General features: G+C 46.4%; 1 protein-coding gene across 2 annotated transcripts; it reads left to right on the forward strand.

Moving 5' to 3' along the window:
• The first annotated feature begins 3,393 nt into the window (after nt 1–3,393).
• PXMP4 (peroxisomal membrane protein 4) lies at nt 3,394–15,583 on the forward strand. Of its 2 annotated transcripts, XM_069495901.1 has the most exons (4): nt 3,394–3,562; nt 9,726–9,788; nt 12,443–12,641; nt 14,503–15,583. In XM_069495901.1, the coding sequence occupies exons 1-4, from the start codon at nt 3,450–3,452 to the stop codon at nt 14,764–14,766; spliced, it is 639 nt and encodes a 212-aa protein (XP_069352002.1). In that variant the 5' UTR covers nt 3,394–3,449; the 3' UTR covers nt 14,767–15,583. The 2 variants fall into 2 exon arrangements, with proteins under 2 accessions (XP_069352002.1, XP_069352003.1); XM_069495902.1 differs by lacking the exon at nt 12,443–12,641 and having other exon boundaries at nt 14,503–14,745.
• Nucleotides 15,584–16,323: the final 740 nt, after the last annotated feature.

Genomic DNA, 16,323 nt, shown 5'->3' on the forward strand with positions numbered 1-16,323 from the left:
ACCAGTCCCACGACCCATTCCCTCAGGGTCACTGGTTGGCACTGAACAGAATCCAATTACAGCTTAAGAGAGTCCTGGGGTTAAGTAATGTAGTAATTCCAGGTGTGGAGCCAAGCAGGGAAGAGGGAAGGTTTGGGAAATTTCAAATGTCCCACTCCACTGTGAGTGTTCCAGCCACCCCAGAAAAGTTAACTTCTCTATAGGGAGGGGAGAGTCGTAAGCAGCTTAAACCAGACTGCCAGCTGCAGGGGGAAGAAAGTTCAGACACAAAGCAATGCTGGGTCCTGACATCTTGTTAGGTTTGTTGGTATTCGTAGGAGGCAGCAAAGCATGGTGGCTGCTATGGACTGAATTGTGTCCCCCACCTGAATTCATATGTCAATGTCCTAGCCCCCAGTACTTCAGAATGGGACTATATTTGGAGACAGGGTCTTTAAAAAGGTAATTAAGGTTAAATGAGGTCATGTAGGTGGTCCCTAATCCAATATGACTGACACCCTTACAAGAAGATGAAATTATGACACACACATAGATGGGGTGACCATGTGAGGACACACTGAGAAGGCAGCCATCTGCAAGCCAAGGAGAGAGGCCTCAGGAGAAATCAAACCTGCTGCGACCTTGCTCTTGGACTTCTAGCCTCCAGAATTGTGAGAAAGTAAATTTCTGTTGCTAAAATACCCAGACTATCGTATTTTGTTATGGCAGCCCTAGTAAACTAATACAGTGGCTAAGATCAGAGACTCTGGAGCCAGGGGGTCTGGATTCAAATCCTGGCTCCATAATTTATTAGCTACATCATCTTGGGCATGTTACTTTGCTTCTCTGTGCCTCAGTTTCTCATAGGTTAAGTGATCATCGTTATAGTACCTACCTACCAGGGATGCTGTGAGAATGAAATGGTTAATAAAGCATTCAGGAAACAATCCCTGGCACACAGTAAATACTCATCATATAGTTTATTCCTCTGGGCAAATGTGAATAAACAGGCCCTGTCCTGAGGAACTCAGAGTGACAAAATTAAAAAGGGTCACCAGAAAATAAGCGTTCCCATTATGGCAACTCTTTATCCTTAGCAGGCCAGGAGGCTCCTTGAGGGCAGAAACTTACTTATCTATGTAAAAAAGGACTTAGCAAAAGAGAGTGCCCAGGAAGAACTTAGTGCCAAACCAGCTAGTTTCCAAACACTCTCTCCTGATTCTGGGCCATGTGTCAGGGCTTAGGGACTGATTCTTCATGGGAGTAGGAGGTGATACTTCTAGAAGGTTCTGTTTGGTTCCTTTTCAAATTTGCCATTAAAAAAAATAGTTTTCTGTTCCCAGTAGCTATTTTCCAGCTTTAAAATTTTCTGTGAACATTTAAAAAAAACTTGTGTCTGTGAATTGTAATACTTGAAATCTGTGTTGAACTGTTGATTCTTCTTCATGTTGTGTTGAGGGACTGGTTATCTCTGATTATTTGCTGTTCGTCACCCTAGAAAAATTATTCATAGTGGATTCTGAAGCCAAAGATGGATGTGCCCTTCTCCAGAAAGGCTTTGTATTTGCGTTTTGCTGAGGGTTAAGGGGCACTTCCAATCAGTTATCACTTCAAACTAGGTTCCTTATTCCTGGCCTGAGATTTTTTGATCTACCAGGCTTTACTCCCTGGGTTACCAAAGGACTCATCAATGGTCACAACTTCCCAAGGAAGAGCTTTTAAAAAAAGTCCCGTTTCATTTACCTTCAACTGTTCTGCTCACACCAAGGCAACTTGTTCTGCAGTTCCTTGGGGCTAGTGGTGTGGACTGTACAGCAGGTTTATATCACATTAGACTTGGGGGAAACTCTTTGGAATCTCAGCTTAATGTGAGGAGATTCTGCTGTAAGACTCCCCACTTCCGGCAGGTCCTGGACTTTCACTTTTGTCCCTCTTTCCTCGTGTGGTTGATAAACTGAAACTCACAGGCTCAGTACTGACAAATGCTCTCAAGTCATAAGTGGCTTTGGTTCTTCAACATTCCAATCCTCCTGTTAACTATCTGGTTGATGCCTTTCACTCAGTAATTGGCCTGGGCATTCCTCATACTTTAAAGCACTTCAGCGTTTTTAAGAGGATATTTTTATATATGATCTAACATAGTCACTACTTTCAGAGGAAGGATTAACTGAGTAAACTATTAATAGTCCACTGTTAAGAAAGAAAAACTCCAGAATTCTAGTTTTAGTGATAAAATAGGTCCAGCACAACTCTCTCCTTCACTGATTTCTGAAATTGTTCTTTCTCTGACAGGAGGAAATAATATCACAGGTAAATACCATGTGGCCCAAGTACCAGGGGACACTCTCACAAGTCACAGCCACCACTCAATGTGTAGCTATTATCCAGTGACAACTCTATGCAATGATGTCAGATGCAAATGTCACATATCAGTGCTCTGGGAGATGGCAGGCCAAAATTGTGTATTGCTTCAACAAGCATGTGTTGGGGACCCACCATGTGCCAAGTACTGAGATTACAGAAGAAAACAAGACAAACAAGGTTTCTGCCTTCACAGAATCGACAGTCTGGTAAGGGAAATGGGCAATGAACATGTTGCAAACAATTTTAAAGTATGAAAAGTTCCATGAAGGAAAAAAAAAAAAACAAAACCACAGGTTAATGAATCAGAGTAGATGGACATCTAGGAAGGCCTGTCTGATGAGGTGGCATTTGAGCTGAAACCTGAAGGTTGAGGAGAAGCCAGCCATAGGAACAGCTGAGGGTGATGCATACCAGGCAGGGAAACAGCAAGTGCGAAGGCCCTATGATAGAAGGGTTCTTGGCATGCTCAGGGAACAGGAAGGAGGCCAGTTTGGCTAGAGAGGGGTGGTGACAAGTGATAGACTGTGGGGTGAGAGAGGAAAGCAGGGGCCAGATCACAGATCTTCTCTTGTGGGTCTTGGGGAGGAGTTTGGATTTTATAAATCGAACGCACTGAGGGTGCCATGTGATTTTACACTCTGAGAACATCGCTACTCAGAACTGTCATGTGTAAAGATGACGCCTTGTTCACTCACCCCAACTCTAAGGAGGGCGGTCCCTCTTCCAGGAAACCTCCCGCCAAGTACACAGCTCATTCCAAGCCCACGCGTGAACCAGACGCGTCCCAAAGGGAAGTGTCTTCTGATTGGACAAATCTGGCCGTATGACCTTCCTGAGGGTGAGTCAGACGGAGCCCACTATGATTGGTTACAAGCTCTCCTTTCTTTTCCAATCAGAGAGCTATTCCGAAGAGTGGGCTCGTCCGTTTCCCCTTGTGAGACGAGTGCGCTCTGTAATTGGCTCTTCCTGTATGAGTGACAGCAGACCTAGCCTATGGGCGCCACGACGTGGCGGCGCGGCCTAGGCGCCGAGGACAGTTCGTCTGGAATCCCGGGCTGTCAGTTCGCTTCCAGCTCTGTACCTCATCCCCGCGTGCCGCTCGCGCTATGGCCGCCCCTTCGCAGCTGCGGGCCCTGCTCCTGGCTGTCAACACACTGCTGCGCAAGCGTCGCTACCACGCTGCATTGGCCATGGTTAAGGGCTTTCGGAACGGGGCCGTGTGAGTGGGGCCATCGGGCCGGGCTGGGGCTCAGGGACCGTACTGGCTGGGGTCGGAGGCGCGGGTTCCAGGGCCGGCGACACTGTGCTGTGTGCTTTGGAGCGACCCTCTTGTGTCTCTAGGTTTCGGTGTTCACCATCTCTGCAAGGGGAGCTGAATTTTGGGTTCCGAGCGCCTTCCCAGCTCTGAGCCCGAGCTCCCACTGCACAGTTTCCGGGATCTCTGTGCTTTGCAACTTGGTCGTTTTGCTTTGACCGCTTCCATGCCATGCCCTGTTTCCCCTCGTTTGGGTTCAGTTCACCCCGCCTCGCTGTGTGCTCTTGGGCCTGTCTGGCCTCAGTGGCCCCATCTGCACAATGGGAAACTGGGCTCTGGCCTTAACCAGGCAGGTGGATGCCTTTTGCCTATGCTCCCCCCATTAAGCTGCCCATGGGCTCGCATCCTGCTTTTCACTCGTCATCTGCAGGACTCCAGTGCCAAGTTCTTATTTGGCACAGGGGGCTCCTGGGGCATGGCAATGAATGTAAAAGAAGCTGCAATTATTCTGGCCATCATACCTGCAGGAAAGGAGGTCTTTTTTTTTTTTTCTTTTTTTTTTTTTTTGAGACAGAGTCTCACTCTGTTGCCCGGGTTAGAGTGAGTGCCGTGGCGTCAGTCTAGCTCACAGCAACCTCAAACTCCTGGGCTTAAGCGATCCTACTGCCTCAGCCTCCCGAGTAGCTGGGACTACAGGCATGCGCCACCATGCCCGGCTAATTTTTTGTATATATATATTTTAGTTGTCCATATAATTTCTTTCTATTTTTAGTAGAGACGGGGTCTCGCTCTTGCTCAGGCTGGTCTCGAACTCCTGACCTCGAGTGATCCACCCGCCTCGGCCTCCCAGAGTGCTAGGATTACAGGCGTGAGCCACCGCGCCCGGCCCTGGAAAGGAGGTCTTAGGGTCATTTCTCTTGGCTGGTGCCCAGAGAGAGAAGCTTGGCCTCCTTTAAACCCCATGTATAACAGCCATCATTTAGTAGGGGCCTACTGTGCTAAAACTGGGGATAAAGCAGAGAACAAACAAGACAAAGGCCTGTGTCCCCCTGGAGTTGGCATCCTAGTGGCAACATGTCATAGTGGTGAGGCTGTAGACTGCCTCATCCTCATATTGAACCTGGGTCCCACTTATCTGTGTGGTCTTGAGCAAGTCATTAGTTTCTCCAAGCCTCAATTTCTATAAAATTGGCATGGTAACAGCACTTACACAATCAGGATTGAGTAAATATGTGTGAAATGTGGAGCACAACACCTGATCTATCTAGTTTTTTTGGCTGTTGTTACTATTGTTATAGTCACATTGATGCCAGCCTAGTTTACTCCCTCACCTTCTTCAGGCCTCTTTAAATGTCACCTCCTCATTGAGGCCATCCCTGAACTTCCCACCTCCTTCTTTACTTTATTTTTCTCTATAGTACTTGTCACCCTCTGACGTCTGACACTAAATAGTTCACTTCTGTATCTTGTTTGTTTTTCTTGTTTAGAGATGGAATCTCACTCTGTCTCCCAGGCTGGAGTGCAGTGGCATGATCATAGCTCACTGCAACCTCCAACTCCCGGGCTCAAGGGATCCTCCTGCCTCAGCTTCCCGAGTAGCTGGGTCTACAGGTGCCCGCCACCATGGAGGGCTAATTTTTTAAAATTATTTTTTGTAGAGATGGGATCTCATTGTGTTGTCCAAGCTAGTCTCAAACTCCTGGCCTCAAGCGATCCTCCCACTTCGGCCTCCCATAGTGCTGGGATTATGTATGTGAATCACTGTGCCTGGCCTGTATCTTGTTTTTATAGTCTATCTCTCTCACTAAAAAGTGAGCTTCATAAGGACAGAAATTTTTATGTATTTTGTTCCTTGATGTATTCCTAGCACCTGGTACATAATAGATGCTTGAATATTTATTGAATGAACGAATGTGTGCAAAGGAGGAATTGCCATTGCCTCCATTTTCCAGAAGAAAAGGCTATGGCTCAGAAGTAAACCTCTTGCTCACAGTGACATCCCTAGGTCAGGGTTGGAGCCAGGATTCAAACCCAGGGATACCTAATTCCAATGCCAGACTCTTGGCTTCCATGTGCACTCAGAGTCAGGTAGAAGCTTGTTCCCACGGGGTCTGGCCAGATTATATCAGTCACCCACTGATATGACCCTGAGATAATGTTAGTGGCTCCTTTGCCAAGCTATTCACAGGGCAAAGCAGGAATGAATAGGAATCCCACAGGCCCTGCTGCCAGCAGGCATTGCCCAGTGCTGACTTTGTACCTGCCTCCACTCCAGCTCTTCCTCTGTGTGACCTCAGAGGACCTTCCCAGCCTGATCAAGCACTTTGTGAGATTAGGCCCTTAGGCTGTAATACCAGTTTCTTCATTTTAAAAGTTGAGCAACACTTTTCTGACCTCAGTTTCCTCCTCTGTGAAATGAAAACAGTAAGCTCACCCATACGTGGGTGCTCTGAGGTAATGATCCCCCTCTGGTTAGTGCTAAGATGCTGTGCATATCTGTAAGGACTTAGTCCAAAGGCTCAAAGTCTGATGATTAAACTACCATGGCAGTAACAGGTGATCAAGAATGCTTTACAGAGGAGGTGATGGTGATATTTTGAAGGCTGAGTTGGAATTTGTCAGGGAGAGAAGGGCTGCCCAGGCAGACGGAATGGCTTGCCCAAAGGCCTGGAGGTGGAAAAAATATGCTGTTTGTGAAGAGAGCCCATTCATTTAGGGAGGCTGACTTAGATGTCTGAGATGTTTGAACTTTTTAAAATTTTAACTTGCTTTGATGTTCCACCCCTAAAAATTTTTCAATGTACATCTCTAAAACTAAGGGTATTTTACTATATGGCTAAATTTTCACAATTCCATTTAATAAGTTAACAATAATTCTATAATATTATTATCCAGTCAGTAGTCCAATTGGCCAGGTGTAGTGGCTCACGCCTGGAATCCTAGCACTTTGCAAGGCCAAGGCAGGAAGATTGCTTGAGCTCAGGAGTTTCAGGTTGCAGTGAGCTATGATGACACCACTGCACTCTAGCCGGGTGACAGAGTGAGACCCTATCTCAAAAAAAAAAAAAAAAAATCAAATTGTCCCAGTTGTCCCACAGATTTCCTCTATAGCTAGTTTGTCCTGGCCAAGATGCTCCAGGACATCACATTGCAGTTGTCATTATGTCCTTTAAGTCCTTTTTAATCTAGGGCCTCCGTTTTTTCAGGAGTAATCCCATGAACAAGAGAATAAGCAGCTCCCATCTGAGTTTGAAGACTTCGGGAAGGGGCTTGGCAGATGTAGGTAGTTGGGGGCACTATTCTGCTTATGTCTGGAGTGAAAGGAATGACGCTTTATCCCTGACCAACCAGAGGAAGCTGAGGCCTCTTTGTTCAGGAGAACAAGATGTGTCTTTGTAGGGTACTGGGGGAAGACAGCTCTCTGGGGCTGGGATGGGAGTCCTGGCCCTCCTGCCCACTGCTAGGCAGGGGAGAAGGTAAGTGATTCAGCATGGCCTCCACAATAGTAACACCAGCTTTAAATTGTTAACATTTTGGTCAGGCACAGTAGCTCATGCCTGTAATCCTAGCACTGGGGGAGGCTAAGGCAGGAGGATTGCTTGAGGCCAAGAGTTTGAGACCAGCCTGAGCAAGAGCAAGACTCCATCTCTACAAAAAATAGAAAAATTAGCTGGGCATGGTGGCACATGCCTATAGTCCCAGCTACTCAGAAGGCTAAGGCAGGAGCCCAGGAGTTTGAGGTTGTAGTGAGGTACGATGATGCCACTGCACTCTAGGCAGGGCAATAGAGCAGGACCCAGTTGCAAAAAAATAAATAAATAGTTAACATTTTAAATTTCTTTAACTTTATTTTTTAAATTAGATAACACATGCACAAAGGCATAAAAAGTTAGATGCTAAAATGTCCTGCCCACCCCATCCCTCTGTCACCCAGTCCCCCTCCCTGGGGGCAACCTCTGTGTCCAGTCTCTTACATCTTTCTGCAGAAATATTATATGCATATACAAACACATGCATGTATTCTTTCCACACACTCTTTTTAAAAATTGCTATTTTGAAATAATTTTAGATTTATAGAAGAATTTCATTTTACACAATTATTGCTATGCTGCACACACTGCTGCATATCCTGTATATCTTGCTCTAATAAATCCTGCATACGCTCCCTCTCAGTGTACATAAAGCCACCTCATTCTTTTATAGCTATGTAGTATTCCACCGAATGGTGGAACCATTATTTATTTCCCAGTCTGTGGATGGACCTAGATTTGATTCCAGTCTCTTTTTGTTTCAAACAAGCCTGCAGTGGACATTCACATATGTTCAGGTGACAACAGTGTATAGCTCATGACCATTGTCTTAAGGAGGCTGTCAAGGATTTTTAGACCTTGTAACCTGATAAGACCAGGGTTGGATGCTTGGAAAACTCGGTCAGAGATGGGGTAGGGAGTGTCCAATAAAGAAGAATAAGAAGAGACACTAATATTGATTGAGGCAGGAACTTTTACACGTGCTACATTCTTAACTGCCAAAAGCAACTCTGTGAAATGGAGAATACCTTTTATTGAGCGGAGAAGGGAGGCCCAGAGAGGGTAAGTGATTTATCCAAGTTCACACAGCAAAACATGGCAGGGCTTTGGCACCAAGTACCATTTTCTTTCTACTACCCATTTTAGTGTATGGGTAACTCATTTAACCTATTGAGTTAAAACAATGAAGGTGAACGTGGTCTTGTGCACATAATCTGCAGATGCTCAAATGAGTGGGTGAAAGAAGGGTCGGGGGAAGAGGTTTGAATCTTAAAAAGAGGCCATTATGTAACATTAAAAATGTTTAATAATTTTAAAAGCAATGCTTAATCATTATAGATCATTTTGGAAGTACAGAAAAGTTAAAAAAGCAAACAAAAATAAATTCCCATATTCTTCCAGCCCAGGGGACATTGCTAATAACATCGTGGCATATTTCCTTCCAGACTTTTTTAAAATGTGTTTTTACAAAGTCGAGGTCCTCCTGTGTGTAATAGTTGAAAAGAGATACATTTTGAATAGGTGGAAGGAAGTACGATGTTACTTAACAACTGAGGGAATTTGTTAACTTTAAGATGGACCAAGCTGAAGATAGAACCTTCTAGAAATTACATTCCCTCACAGGTAATTCGGGCTGTTCTAGAATCAGTCAGTCAACAGTCATTTATTGAGCACATACTACATGTCAGGTACCATGCAGGTTACTGGGGACTCTGCAAAGAAGCCAGACACATTCCCTGCCCTCACAGAGCCCACAGTCTAGTGCAGGAAAGAGATGATTATAATAGAATAAATAATTAGGAATAATGATAATGATTAGGAATAATCGAGTCATTAAATTGGGAGTGTAAAGTGCTACAGAGAAGTTTGGGGATCTCTGTCAATGAGAATGTTGCCCAAACCTAGGCTGAAGCATCAGGAAGCCTTTGCAGAGGGCCCTGCTGAGGGTGGCTGAGGAAAAGGTAGCTGGGTGGGCACAAGGGAGGACACTCCAGGTATAGGGAGCAGCCTGGACAAAGGTCGGGAGCAGAGATCACCGATTTGTCAGAGGGGCTCCAGGAAAGCCACTGTGCCTGGGGTGAGGTAGGAGGAGGGGCTGTGGCCTGCTGCATGGTCAAGGCTATAGGGAGGAGCCTGAGCTCTGTGCTATGAGTAGGGGAAGGTGTTGGAGGCTTTTAAGCTAGGAGTAAGGTGATGAGATTTATGTTTTTAAAAGATGAGACTGGTTGCAGTGGGAACGTGGGGATGGAACTGAGGGAGCGACTCCACGAAGCCAGTTGAACAAGGTTGGTGGAGACCTTTTATATACACCATCTCCTTCCATGAAAATGACAACCAACCCCTCTGAGATTTAACATCCCTGTTTATGGTTGGGGAAACTGAGGTTCAGAGAAGTTAAATGACAAGCCCAAGACCACACTACCAGGAAGTGGCAGAGCTGAGATTCGAATCCAGGTCTAACTGGGAAGCCAGCATTATTTCCCCTCCCAGAGAAATGTTAGACTTGGGATGGGGAGAGGGGACAAGGTGTCAGAGGGACAGCCCAGGATACCATGATACAGCGATGCTGTAGTAACTGTGTTCTTCTGTTTCTGCAGCTATGGAGCCAAAATCCGGGCCCCTCATGCACTGGTCATGACCTTCCTCTTCCGGAATGGCAGGTACCCACCCTCTGGATACCCCTCAAACTGGGAGAGAATGTGGTCAGCCCTCAGGGCCAGGACGGCTGCAGTAGCTTCCTCCCCGAGTCTAGCCTGTCGCCCCGCCACACCTCCTAAAGTCTAACTCTGACCCTGTTCTCCCTGCCAAAACTCCCTTGTGTCCTTTAAAGAAGCCCAGCTTCCAGGCCTGGCCTTCAAGGCATTTTACAGCCTGGCCTCAGCTGTATCCTCATTATGTCCACCCTGGGGTGCCCTTGGGACACACAACTCACCGCCATTCCGTGCAATGCCATGTGTGGTTCTACCTCCGCACATTTGCTCCTGCAGTACCCCCTTCCAGGAATGCCTTTCCTCTCTCACCCCACCTTGATTTCCCTCCTGGCAACCCATACCAGTTCTCTAAGGATCACTTCCTCTGGGAAGCTGTCCCTGACCTCTCCTCTCTCATTCAAGCGTCGTGGCCTTCCTCTGATCTCTGTAAGTCTTCCCCTAAGGCACTTCTCAGAAAACATGTGTGGCCTAGTTGTTATGTATGTAGACTCACATGGAGCTAACAGGAATCGCAGGCTGACAGCCTACCGGCCACATCCAACTCACAAGATTTTCTTTTTGTATTTTTGTTTTTATTTGTTTTGTTTTTTCCCTCCAAATCATTTTTTAAAAATTGAACTCATTCATTCAGCAAATGTTTATTGAGCATCTATTATGTGCCAGACATTGTTCTAGGTGTGGGGATATAGCAATGAACAAAACAGACAATGATCCTGCCCTCCTAGAACTTACATGCCAGCAGGGGGTGGCAAAAAAGAAATATAGTAAATAAGGACAGTGTATGCTATGTTAGAAGGTGATACGGCTGTGGAAAAGAAAAAATGGAGTAGGGCAAGAGGGAATGGGGATGGGAGGTGCTGGGCGGAGGGGCAGGTTGCAAAATTAAATAGGGAAGGGCTCCTTGAGAAAGTGACATTGGAGTAAAGACTTGCAGGAGATGAAAGGGTTGGCCAAGTGGCTATCAAGGGAAAGAGTGTTCTAGGCTGCAAGGGGCTTGACGTGGGATCATGCCAGGTGAGTGTGAGGAGGCTGGAGGGGAGGGGTTTTTTTTGTTTTGGTTCTCTCCAGCTTTAGACCTTAGAGAAGAGAGGAGTTTGGCTTTTACCTTTAATCAGGAGATTGCTGTAAGATTTTGAGCAGGAGTGTGCCATTATTTGACTTAGGTTTTAACAGTGTGAAGGGTAAGAATTTGCTGCCAGGTTAAGAAGAGATTGGTATGGGGGGAGGGCGGAGGGGCCACACAAGGGCAGAAGTAGGTTTACACTGGTGGCTGTGGCAATGATCCAAGTGAGCAACGATGGTAGCTTGGACGTTGGCGGTGGCAGTGGAAGGGAGAAGAGTGGTCAGTCTCTAGAAATGTTTTGAAGGCAGGATTAGTGCCTACATTTAAAAACTGGGAGATTTCACAGGGGAATCCAGCTTTCTTGCCTTAGAACCAGCAGCCCTGGGGCCCATGTTTGCCTGGGGCAAGAACCAGCTGCCCGGCATCCCCACCCACCTGGCAGATTTCCACAGGGCCCAGTGGACCCACCTCATTCATTTATGGCCCTTGTCTAGCCTTGAGGACACTTGAGTTTGCCTCTTCTGAATTGAGGAGTACACTGTGTCCCTCTCCCTGCCGTCTCCTTGCTGCCCCCTAGTGATTTTTAAAAGATAAACTGAATCACCTCCACTTAAATGTTTACTTCTCAGGACAAAAACAAAACTCAGCATGGCTCTGCTGCTGCTGCCCTGCATCCTTCTCACGCATTCTCTGCTCAAGGCCACCGTGGCTTCTCTCTGTTCCCTTACCGCCCACACCCGGTCCCTCCTAAGGGCCCTCGCCTGTGCTGTGCCTGAGACACAACCCCCTACCCCAAACCTCATCCACATCCACTTTTCCCCATTCATCAGCTCTCTCCTCAAGGTCAAAGTTTAACCCTTCTTTTGTGATTATTTATTTTATATTTCCCGCTCCCATTGAAACATGAGCCCTACGAAGGTGGTGAGCAGACCTGTTTATTCTCAGAATTGTGTCCCCAGATCCAGCATACTTCTTCACGTTTACTATTTATTAGCTGGGCATGGTGGGTCACGCCCATAATCCCAGCTACTCCGAAGCTGAGGTGGGAGGATCACTTGAGCCCAGGAGTTCGAGAACAGCCTAGGGAACATAGTGAGATTTTGTCTCTCTAAATGAAAAAATGAATGAATAAAAAAATTGATTGAACACCTACCATATGAATACCTGTTCTGGGTCCTGAGGATAAACAAGCCAGATCTAGATACCACTTTCCAGTAGCTTGTCCTGGGTGGGGCAGGGGTGGGGGAAGAGAATAAACAAGCAAGTCAATGTCAGGTGGTGATAAAGAGAAGTAGGGTGAGAGGATGGGATGTGATGAGCATTCTTTTATATGGGGTGATCAGGGAAGGCCTATCTGAGGAGGTGGCATTGAGTCAAGACCTGAACTAGGTGAGAGAGCAGCTCTGAGGACTTGGAGGGTAGAGGCATGGATTGCGCATTGGCCATGACCTTCATGGCTGGTGCAGTTTGCATGCCCAGGGGGTAAACACCCTGGACCGGCTGGGCCTGCACTCATGGGGGACTCCCTGTGTTTGTGCAGCCTCTGGGAGAAGCTTCGGGCCATCCTGCAGGCCACGTACACCCACTCCCGGAACCTGGCCTACTTTGTGTTCACCTACAAGGGTCTCTGTGCCCTGCAGTCCCGTGTGCAGGGCAAGACCTACCAATTTCACTCATTCCTGGCTGCCTTCATTGGGGGCATGCTAGTGTTTGGAGACAACAACAACATCAACAGCCAGGTAAAGATCCTCCCCTGAGGTGGGGCTGGGGCGTGGGCCGTGGGTCAGTATAGAGGTGAGGGTTGGGGTTGAAGAAGATGAGCTCTTGGACCCTTCCATGTCTGAGGTCTGTGATTTTCCAGTCCCTGTGTGACCTTGAGAAGGTCACTTCCCCGTCAATTTCCCCATCTGTCAACCAAGCAGCTCGATGAAATTCCATGATTCTGAAAATCTATGTACTGCTCTCTGGGGCAGAGATTTTTTTTTTTAAACTTCTCTAGGCACAGCATGGTGGCTCACACCTGTAATCCTAGCACTCTGGAAGGCCTAGGCGGGAGGATTGCTTGAGCTCAGGCATTTGAGGTTGCAGTGAGCTACAATGACACCACTATACACTACCCAGGGCGACAGAGTGAGACTCTGTCAATCAATCAATCACTACAGTAGCTCTCAAACTTTAAAAAAAAAAAACACTCTCTAGTGAAATGAAGAAAAATATGACCCTGGAGTAAGGTTTTCATAAAAGAAAATACTAAAATCCAAAAATTGTCTCTTACTCTGTGACTTATCCTTTTTCTGTTTTAAAATTCCCTTTTATATGGAATGATGATGATGATTGATGAGACTAAATGCTATTTGTTGTATTTTACTTTATTTTTAGAGACAAGGTCCCTAAAATTAGCCACGACGCCTGGCTAATTTTTTTGTAGAGATGAGGTCTTGCTATCTTGCTTGGGCTGGGTTCAAACTCCTGGCCTCAAACAATCTTCCCACCTTGGCCTCCCAAAGTGCTGGGATTACAGGCGTGAGCCACTGTGCCTGGTCATTTTTGCCTGTTTTCTAACTGGATTCTTTCTTTTTTAAACCACTGAGTTTTGAGGATTTTTAAAAATATATATATTCCAGATACTAGTCCTTTGTCACACACATGTTTATAAATATCTTCTCCTAGTTTGTAGCTTTTCTTTTTATCATCTTCTCATGGGCTTTCACAGAGAAAAAAAAAATTTTTTTTTTGAGATGATATCTTGCTATGTTGCCCAGGCTAGTCTTGAACTCCTGGCCTCAGGTGATCCTCCTGCCTTGGAGTCCCAAAGTACTAGGATTACGGGTGTGAGCCACTGCACCTGACCTCACTGAGAAAATGTTTTAATTTCTTATTTTTTTAGAGATGGGGTCTTGCTATGTTGACCACTCTGGACTCAAACTCCTGGGCACAGGTGATCCTTCTGCCTCAACCTCTTGAATAGCTGGGACTATAGGTGTGTGCCACCACACCTGGCTCAAAATTTTAAGTTTTGGCTGGGCATAGTGGCTCACACCTGTAATCTTAGCACTTTAGGAAGCTGAGGTGGTAGGAACACTTGAGACCAGGAGTTTGAGACCAGCCTGAGCAACATAGCAAGACATTGTCTCTACAAAAAATAAAGAAAGTTAGTCAGGCATAGTCATGAGTGCCTGTAGTCCCAGCCACTCAGGAGGCTGAGACAGGAGGATGGCTTGAGCGCAGGAGTTTGAAGCTGCTGTGAGCTATGATGACACCACAGCGCTCTAGCCTGGAAAAGAGAGCAAGACTCTGTCTCAAAAAAAAAAAAAAAAAAATTGAGTTTTGATGAGATCCAATTTATCAATTTTTCCTTTTATGGGTCATTTTTTGGTTTCAGTTTACCTCTTTTTTTTGAAGCATGTAAATGTATTCTTTTAAATTTCTAATGGAATAGAATAATAAAAGACATACATAGGAATATTAAAATGCCTGCTACATACCACTTCAAGTCCTCTTGCACATCCTCTTTGAAAAACACCATCAGTGCATGGGGGTGGATAGGAAGGTTCCCACTGGCTTCGCCTACCAGTAATCCCCGTCATTCCCTCTCTGCAGATCGGCATGTACCTGTTGTCACGTGTCCTGTTTGCCCTGTGCCGCCTGGGTATGGAGAAGGGCTACATCCCTGAGCCCAAGTGGGACTTGTTCCCGGTGTTCACTGCAGTGGTGTGGGGGCTGGTGCTGTGGCTCTTTGAGTATCACCGGCCCACGCTGCATCCCTCACTGCAGTCCTCCATGACCTACCTCTACGATGACAGCAATGTCTGGCATGACATCTCAGACTTCCTCATCTATAACAAGAGCCCCCCCTCCAAGTAATACAGCCCGAGGTGCTTATGGGGGGCTTCTCTGCCCGAGTAGGCTCCAGGTAGCATCGGCTGCAGCTCAGGGTTTGGCTCCATCAGCAAGCCCTCCCGCAGGATACCACCTTCTCAAGATCACAGGCCTCAGACTCCAGCGTGTGTTATCCCAGGGTTCCACTGGCTGAAGTAAAACCACTGATTTTCAAATCCCAGTAGGCACCCTTGAATGATGGAACAAATGGCCGAATCAGGCTGAGGAATCTTGGGCTTGGTTTCAGGTGTGCTGCTGACTTCTGTGAGACAGAGCAAGTCACATCCCCCTCTGGGCCTCAGGGGTCTTTTTTTTTTTTTTTTTTTTTTGAGATAGAGTTGCTCAGTCGCCCCAGGCTAGAGTGCAGTGGCATCATCACAGTTCACTGCAGCCTCAAACTCCTGGGCTCCAGTGATCCTCCTGCCTCAGCCTCCCTAGTAGCTGGGACTACAGGCATAAGCCACCACACCTGGCTAATTTTTCTATTTTTGGTAGAGACTAGTTCTCGCTCTCGCTCAGGGTAGTCTTGAACTCCTGACCTCAAGTGATCCTCCCGCCTCAACCTCCCAGAGTGCTAGGATTACAGGCGTGAGCCACTGCGCCTGGCCACCTCAGGGATCATTGAGCTCAGGGGAAGGTCCTGAGGTCTCTTTCTGGTGGGTATGTTTCTTCTGACTGTTCTTATATCACAGAGGGCTCCTTGCTAGTGGGCAGTGGGTTAGAAATACTTAAAAAAAAAATGGCCGGGCGCGGTGGCTCACGCCTGTAATCCTAACACTCTGGGAGGCCGAGGTGGGCGGATCGTTTGAGCTCAGGAGTTCGAGACCACCCTGAGCAAGAGCGAGACCCCATCTCTACTAAAAAGAGAAAGAAATTATATGGACAGCTAAAAATATATATAGAAAAAATTAGCCGGGCATGGTGGTGCATGCCTGTAGTCCCAGCTACTCGGGAGGCTGAGACAGGAGGATCGCTTGAGCTCAGGAGTTTGAGGTTGCTGTGAGCTAGGCTGATGCCACGGCACTCACTCTAGCCTGGGCAACAGAGTGAGACTCTGTCTCCAAAAAAAAAAAAAATTAAGTTCCTGATCTCAGGTGTTGTTCTATTGGAGGAGTTCTAAAGCTCCACTGTCCAGTAGAAACACGATGTGAGTCATGTGAGTACATTTTTTCTAATAACCACATTTGAAAAAGAAACAGGTAAGATTAATCTTAATTATATATATATATTAACCTAATATTTCTAAAATGTTATTTCAACATAATTAACAAAAAATTAATGAGATATTTTGCATTCTTTTTTCTGTACTCCAAAATCAAGTGTGTGTTTTACACAACACACCTCAGTTTGGACCAACCATGTTTCTAGTGCTCAGTAGCCACATGTAGCTAGTGGCTACCGTGTGAGCAACATAGATATAGAATACCTGTATTCCCAAAGAAGATTCTAGTGGACAGTGCAGATCTAGAGCGAGAGGACGTGGGTTTCTGTCCTCACTCCACCACTGTGTAACCTTGGGGAAGGTTCTGGGCCTCTCAGCAC

The sequence above is a fragment of the Eulemur rufifrons genome, chromosome 20 (genome assembly GCF_041146395.1).
Source record: "Eulemur rufifrons isolate Redbay chromosome 20, OSU_ERuf_1, whole genome shotgun sequence".
NCBI classification, from domain to species: Eukaryota; Metazoa; Chordata; class Mammalia; order Primates; family Lemuridae; genus Eulemur; species Eulemur rufifrons.